Here is an 8,226-nt window from a genome sequence, read left to right as displayed (position 1 = left end):
AATGTTGAACGTGTATGGAAAGCAGAACAGAAACATGAAGCAGAAAAGAAAAAGATCGAGGAGCTCCAGAGGGAGCTTCGCGAGGAGCGAGCTCGAGAGGAGATGCAGCGCTATGCGGAGGATAGCGGTGCTCTTAAGTAAGTTGATGACGTGTTTGAGGTTTGAGAGGTCTGCAAAATAGGAAACAGGAGGAGTTCAAAACAAAAGAGCAATATTGGGCAAGATGTTAAACTCAAGCCCCATCTGCCTCTCTGGATGGATGCAGAGGATCCCTTGGGATCCCTTGGGATCCCTTGGGATTCCTTTGGATTCCTTTAGATTGCAAAGAAGATCAATGAAATGCACTTTATAAATGCAAGTCTGTCTTTCAAATTTGCATAAAACATAGTATCTTAAAATAATTATCTACCTTGCAACTGTAACACCTGTTGAATCATAAACTCTTACAGCACAAGATGTCATTCTGCCTGTTGTACATGCACTGGACATTTGACAGTAACATTGCTTGGTCTCACCTTTTTCTCTGTACTCTATATATTTGTTAGCCTCATCTCTCATCCAATTCCCTTTTAAAACTATTTACGGAATTATCTTTCATGACCTATTCATGCAAAGGGTTCCAGATCCTAAGTGAAAGATATTCACCTTGGATCCCCTCTAGTGCTTGTTGTTAATACCTTTAAATCCATGACTTCTGATTGTCAATCTAATGGTCAGATAGAATTGTATTTCTCTGTTAAAAACATGTTGACATTTTGAAACTAATTGAGACCAATTCTGGTCGTCTCCTTATTGGAAAGATGTTGTAAAATTGAAAAGGTTCAGAAAAGATTTACAAGGATGTTGCCATGGTTGGAGGATTTGAGCTATAGAGAGAGACTGAACAGGCTGTGCTGTTTTCCCTGGAGCGCCGGAGGCTAAGGGGTGACCTGATAGAGGTTCACAAAATCATGAGGGGCAAGGATAGGATAAATAGACAAAGTTTCTTCTCTGGGGTGGTGGAGTCCAGAACTAGATGGCATAGATTTAGGGTGAGAGGGGCAACTTTTTCATGCAGAGGATGGTACGTGTATGGAATGAGCTGCCAGAGGAACTGATGGAGGCTAGTACGATTGCAACATTTAAAAGACATTTGGATGGGTATTAGAATAGGACGGGTTTGGAGGGATATGGGCCGGGTGCTGGCAGGTGGCACTAGGTTGGGTTTGGATATCTAGTCAGCATGGACGAATTGGACCGAAGGGTCTGTTTCCATGCTGTACATCTCTATGATCCTGTGATCTGCAGTTAAGTCCAAAAAAGATAAATCACTGCTTAGGCATCTGAAGGGTCCCATTAATCTGGAGTATTGTTTGCTATGCTCGAAAGTCTTTAGGAGAATATTAGGAGGTGAGGTTGCAAATTAGATTCGTTATAATTGGACCAAATGCAATTGAAAAGGTAAGGGATTCTCCTTTTGAGCAGAGAATGTTAAGAGGAGATTTGATCTAGATATCAAATATCATGAAATGTTTTGATAGATTAAGTAAGGCTAAGCTCTTTCCACTATCAGAATGATTGGTATCCAGAGTACAGATTTTTAAATTACATTCCAAAAGGAATCGTAGGATGAGGCGAAAGAACTGAGGAGGGGGTGATTAATTGGACAGCTCTTTCTTACAGGCATGATGAGCGGAATGGGGGGAAAAGTGAAGATGGTGATCTCACGATCATGTCATTGGACTAATATTTCAGAGGCCCAGAATCATGGTCTAAGGAAGCCAAAAGAACTGCAAATGCTGTAATTCAGAAAAGAAAACAAAAATTGCCAGAAAAGCTCAGTAGATCTGGCAGCATCTATGGAGAAAAATCAGACAACATTTTGGGTTGAGTGATCCTTCCTTAGAATTGCTTGATCTGAAATGTTAACTCTGATTTCTCTCCAAAGATGCTGCCAGAACTGCTAAGCTTTTCCAGTAATTTATGTTTTTGTTATTAATGGTCTAGGGAAATGGATTCACATTCCACCATAGCAGCTGGTGTATTTTAAATTCAAATTAATAAATTTGTAGTATAAAGCTAGTCTCAGAAATGACCATGAAACTATCATCAGTTATTGTAAAACCTATCTGGTTCACAGATGTCCTTTTACGGAAGGAAATTTATCATCCTGATGTGGCTTTTGATCAACATCAATATGGTTGGCTCTTAATTACCCCCTGAAATGGCTCAGCAAAACACTCAGTTTAAGGGCATTTAGGGATGGGCTACAGGTGCCGGGCTTGTAAGTGATGTCTATGTCCCATGAAAGCATAATAACCTCCTTTACAAATTCTGTGATCTTACCATTTTCGTTAATTTCAAGATTGAATTTATTTGTGTTTCCTGCATGGTACGGTGGAACAGTCCCTTGACATAAAGAAAGCTTCAAAAGCCCCCAGGAAACATACGGCTGTCTTTTCAATTTTCTTTGTGTTGCAAAATTGACATGATGTTGACTTTTGTTATCTGCAGGAAAAAGTCAGACAGGCTTGATTGGATGTATCAAGGGCCTGGCAGTATGGTGAACAAGGAGGAATACTTGCTGGGTAGACCCATTGACAAATATGCTACAGACAAGATGGTCGATGAAGAGTCTGGACCTTCTTCTGACACTGGGCTGCTGCCTGGCTCCATCTTTTCAGCAACGGGGTCTAACTCTGCATTGGATATGGCATCTAAAATACGGGAAGATCCACTCTTTATGATCAGGTAGGAGAAGTAGTTCAATACTCAACACATGTCAACTCAGCGATAAAACCTAAGATGTCAAGTGGTGGAATTGAAATATACAGATTGAGATGGTCCTGGCCCAAACTTACTGGACATGTTCATTCTGTGCTGTATTATCTAATCTCAGCTGACCGTTGCAGAACTGCAGTGGATAATGTCAACTTCTGTTTTTGTGGGGTGAGGTTAGAAAATTAAATCCTGAAGTTCACTGTGATGCAAAGAGATTTTCTCTCTTGACAAGTCCCTATGTATGGTACTGGGGATCAGTTGGAATGGACTTCATAACAACAACTTGCATTTAAAACGTGCTTTAACGTACAAAATATCCAAATGCACTGAGCGGGAGCCTTGCAAACAAAATTTGACATCAAACTACATAGAGATGCAGAGGCAGGTGACCAAAAGTGTAATCAAACAGAAAGAGTTTAAGAAGCATCTTTGAAGAGGAGAGAAATTGGGGATGGAATTCTAGAGCTTTGGGTGGCAAGAAGAGGAAGGCAGATTTCTACCTGAATGGAGTCAAGTTAGATAAAGGGGCAGTACAAAGAGATCTGGGTGTTCTTGTACACCAGTCAATGAAGGCAAGCATGCAGGTACAGCAGGTATGAAGAAAGCTAATAGCATGCTGGCCTTCATAACAAGAGGGATTGAGTGTAGAAGCAAAGAGGTTTTTCTGCAGCTGTACAGGGCCCTTGGGAGACTGCACCTGGAATATTGTGTGCAGTTCTGGTCTCCAATAAGGGGTAGGCCATTTAGGACAGAGATGAGGAGAAACTACTTCACCCAGAGAGTGGTGGGTGTGTGGAATGCTCTGCCCCAGAAGGCAGTGGAGGCCCAGTCTCTGGACTCGTTTAAGAAAAAGTTGGATAGAGCTCTCAAGGATAGTGGAATCAAGGGTTATAGAGATAAGGCAGGAACAGGATACTGATTGAGGATGATCAGCCATGATCATAATGAATGGTGGTGCAGGCTCAAAGGTCAGAATGGCCTAATCCTGCACCTATTGTCTATTGTCTGGGCAGCAGAAAGGCACAGTCACTAACAATGGATCAGTTCTTATTACGGATACACAGGAATCCAGAATTTGAGGATGTCAGAGATGTTGCTCGGCATTTAGACTGGAGAAGATTCCAAAGGTAGGTGTGTAGTTGAAAACAAAAATGAAATGCTTGAAATTGACAATGAAGTAAACTCCTTAGTACTGTTCCTGGCTATTTCAGTAGGTGAGCTGCACATGAATTGAAGTTTGTCTTTTGGAGAGTATTGAGAGAAATGGTGGTAGAAAAGCTATTAGCTTTTAGCACGCTGCAAGATATGAGCAGGACGCATTTCATGCCTGTTTTGGATTCTTGGTCTCACCTAATGAAGACTTCCTTCATAGAAGGGAAGGGAACATCTGCAGATGTCATGTCATCTACAGCATACATTTGTAGACCTCTTATGCGCGGAAGAGGATATCCTGTTCTTTCATTAGAATGTGTGGAGTTAGAGATGGACTGGGGAGTAGAGGTAAAAACTGAGGAATCCTGTAACTTCCAGATTAATCGCTTTAATCAGTTTATTTTGACTTAATTAACAGAAACTACTTGTATTGATTTCTTTATAAACTGACTCTTTCAGAAAACGTGAAGAAGAGAAAAAGAGAGAAGTTTTAACTAATCCCATGAAAATGAAAATGATCAGAGAGATAGTAAGTGTAACATATTCAGTCTAAACTTTTTTTCATCCTGTGTCCCTTCAGACTTACAACTGACCATTGCATGTATTTGATTTGATCACTTATGTGATTCTTTCCACAGGTAAATCATGAGCAATTATGTAGGATTTATTCATTTTGCCTCAAGCTGATTATAACAGCAACACAAATATAAATAAATACACACACCCTTAAATGATTAATGTGACTGAGCTGTGACGTGAATTATATTTTGATCAAAAGATGGAACTTTATTTACCAATGCATCTTTTCTTCAGGATCCCGGATCCTGGGTTGACTGTCTTCTCCCCTTTTCTGTTACATCCCTGTTCTTCTTGTCACTGTAACTTTAGCTTTCACAACTTTATGGGAATTGCTTTTTTCCAACCTGCAGAAGACTGTTTGACTAAAGCACAGGATCTGCAGCTGCCTCCCATTGAGACCCCATTTATACAATGCTTTAGTTTAGAGTTATCGTAGTTCTTTCTGTTTTGTCATTCTCAACAATGTATTTTATGTACTGCTGAGGAGAGGCCAACGGGTCTACTGAACAAATCCATATTTATTGTTCTGCTGGTCTCAACTTCAATTCTTGGTTCCTTCATCTATTCAATTCAAAACAGGTACTGTACAGGAGAACACGGAGTCTCCTCAAGTAAATTGAACTGATTTTCCATTTTTGAGAGGCAAGAAAAGGAAGGAACAACGAAAAGTATTGTAGGTCACAATTTCTCAAAAAATTTGCTGTTTCTGAATACCTAAAAAGAAGAAAAACTAATCTCATCAAATCATGTTTTGTCTTCCTGGTGCTAGTGAACCACCTGCATACTTTGAGTTTTAATTTTAATATTGCAGCTGAGTCTTTAGATTGAATACAAACATGCGGAAATTGGGCAAACTATTTCCCAAAAAAAACAAATATTTACATTTGCATTTTATGCCACAAAGAGTGAAAAATTAGTTTTTGTTTGGTGTTGAGAACAGTTCTATAATTTGTTGAAAGTTATGACATTCTTCTGCATCTTTCTTTCACTTTTACTAGTTCCTGTGCTGATATTTTTACCCTTTGTGCCTTGAAAGTGTTGTAGTGCGATGGGTTTCCACTGCTGCTGCTTCCTTGCATTTTCCACAATGCCATTCTTTGGATGTGGATTTAGATATTGAAAGTGGGCATTCAGAGAGTGTATCTCAGATGGAGCTGAATCTTTGTTTATCTGATTCTCATCCTGTCAACTCAGCCATGTGGTGATCATGAGGGGGATCGCTGCATAGAACTGAGGTTGATTCTGGGATATTTCTGGTCACTTTGCTTGAATCTATGCAAGGTTGTGTTGAATGGCTGAGCAATTGGGATTTATTGTGTTAAATAAAATCTAATGCTTTTTATTCTTTTATTTAGTAAATCTGTAGCATGGGAGAAGCCGTTACAGTCTGTATTTACAATCAGGCAAAGACTTGTTTTTAGGCAAACCCTAACCAGGGCTTGTTACAAACATCTAATGCTCAAACAAATCCACAAGCCTGAACATGAACTGTTGAGATCATGGAGCACAAAAGATAGCTCTTTGTAAAAGATCTCCAGTTAATCCACCTCCTTTGACACATTTCCGTCAGTCCTACAAATCTTTTTTTTTAAAAAAGCCTCGTTTCTCATCAACCCGTTCAGAGATGTCATTGCACGCCGCTGAAGCAGGTGGGACTGAAACCTGGGTCCCCTGCCACAAAATCTCCGACAAATATTCTGTCTTTTTTAAAAAAAAATTTTAACCATTATCAAAGAAATTTGTTATAATAAAAATGTTTATGACTGATCTTCTTTAAAGCTACAAAAGAACCTGGATAAAACAGATAAAAAGAAAAAGGACAAGAAGAAGAAGCACAAAAAGCATCGACGATCCAGCTCAAGTGACAATGAACATCACAAAAAGTAAGGGATCAATGAATAAGGACTGTCCCAGCCATGCAATAATGGTCTTATTCTAAGCACCTTACTTTAGGTAGGCCATGCAAACTTTGTAGAGGTTATGAAAGTTGCTATAGTTGTTCCAGGGATGATGAATGATAGTTACATGGAGAAGTTTAAGGATATTCTTCTATGAGCAGAGATTATTGAATCGTAAACTACTCTGTTCAAGTGTACATGACAGAAATAGTTTCTATTGGCTAAAGGGTTGATTAACTAGACTTGAGGTGAATGGCAGAAGAACCAGAGGCAGCAAGAGAGAATCTTTCCCAGAATGAGCAGTGAGGGTTTGAAATGCAGAACTTAACCAGAGTGGTGAATACTGGTCCAAAGTTGTTAATTAGCTGAATTAATGAAGGTGCAAAAATTTGCAGAGTTATAGTTAAGTTCACAATAATCTGAGGTTGAGGCCCTGTTTTATTAGAAAACGTATTCCGAGCAACTTTGCATTGAAGTACAGGTATTGAAAAAAAGCTTTTCCTTCCTATAAGAAAAGTGATGCTTGCTTTGCTTTGTTAAATGTTTTGCAGAAAGCATGAAAAGTGTATCAATTCTTCATCCACGTCTGTTCCAAAGAAACTGCCTGGGTATGGCTTAAAGGTTTGTCTTCGTGGCTATTTCTGACTCTCTAATTTTTTTTGAGTGGATTGAGAGCACAAGTATTTAATGATGAAATGGTTCTCTTAATGTGACACTTGATGATTGTATTTTGTATTATAGCTTCTAGCAGAGGTTACTGATCACAACCACTTCAAATTTTAAGAATTTTGATCATCATTCTTTCATGATTGCAGCAAATTCAATTGACTGATTTTTTTTTTTCTCTGAGAGTCATGGCCAACATTTGTTGCCTGTCTTTAATTTCACTCGGGCACTTAAATCATTGCAGAGGATCTGAAGTCACATACAGGCTAGTTGAGATAAGAATGGCAGATTTCCTCCCCTAAAGAGCATTCATGAACCAGATAAATTTTACAACAATTGACAATAGTATCATGGTCCCTGTTACTGAGACATGCTGCATAATCCAAATTTATCCATTGAATTTAAATTCCACTAGCTGTCATAGAATGATTTGAATTTGTGTCCTCAGAGTGTCAGACTGGACTTCTTGATGACTAATCTAGTGATGTTGGAACTGTGCAACAATCTTTGTATAACAGATCAAATCTCCTATGGAAAACAAGTGTCACAATCATTTCATTCCCTGACTTTTCTAATGAGGTTCCATCCACCACACTTTACTTTCTGCCTGGCTGACGCAACTCTGATTTAGGCTGACCAGGTCCCTAATGATTTTGAAATTGTACCTCTGTTCTGTCTCTTAGTCATAGAGTCATAGAGATGTACAGCATGGAAACAGACCCTTTGGTCCAACCTGTCCATGCCAATCAGATATCCCAACCCAATCTAGTCCCACCTGCCAGCACCCGGCCCATATCCCTCCAAATCCTTTCAATTCACATACCCATCCAAATGCCTTTTAAATGTTGCAATTGTATTAGTCTCCACCATTTCCTCTGGCAGCTCATTCCATACACGTACCACCCTCTGCGTGAAAAAGTTGCCCCTTAGGTCTCTTTTATATCTTTCCCCTCTCACCCTAAACCTATCCCCTAAAGTTCTGGACTCCCCAACCCCAGGGAAAAAACTTTGCCTATTTATCCTATCCATGCCCCTCATAATTTTGTAAACCTCTACAAGGTCACCCCTCAGCCTCCAATACTCCAGAGAAAACAGCCCCAGCCTGGTCAGCTGCTCCCTGTAGCTCAGATCCTCCAACCCTGGCAACATCCTTGTAAATCTTTTCTGAACC

General features: G+C 39.6%; 1 protein-coding gene across 1 annotated transcript in view; it reads left to right on the top strand.

The window, feature by feature from the left end:
• The first annotated feature begins 6 nt into the window (after positions 1–6).
• The window catches only part of cwc25 (CWC25 spliceosome associated protein homolog), a 24,080-nt gene continuing 15,860 nt past the window's right edge, over positions 7–8,226 (top strand). The window contains exons 1-5 of the mRNA XM_043674839.1: positions 7–137; positions 2,494–2,730; positions 4,372–4,441; positions 6,271–6,374; positions 6,941–7,010. Of these exons, the coding sequence (XP_043530774.1) occupies positions 103–137; positions 2,494–2,730; positions 4,372–4,441; positions 6,271–6,374; positions 6,941–7,010 (516 nt within the window). The 5' untranslated portion in view covers positions 7–102. The remainder of the gene's footprint in view (positions 138–2,493; positions 2,731–4,371; positions 4,442–6,270; positions 6,375–6,940; positions 7,011–8,226) is intronic.

This window comes from Chiloscyllium plagiosum, chromosome 33 (genome assembly GCF_004010195.1).
Source record: "Chiloscyllium plagiosum isolate BGI_BamShark_2017 chromosome 33, ASM401019v2, whole genome shotgun sequence".
NCBI classification, from domain to species: Eukaryota; Metazoa; Chordata; class Chondrichthyes; order Orectolobiformes; family Hemiscylliidae; genus Chiloscyllium; species Chiloscyllium plagiosum.
The sequence above is the reverse complement of the archived record's forward strand: the minus strand, read 5'-3'. Positions and strand labels throughout refer to the sequence as shown.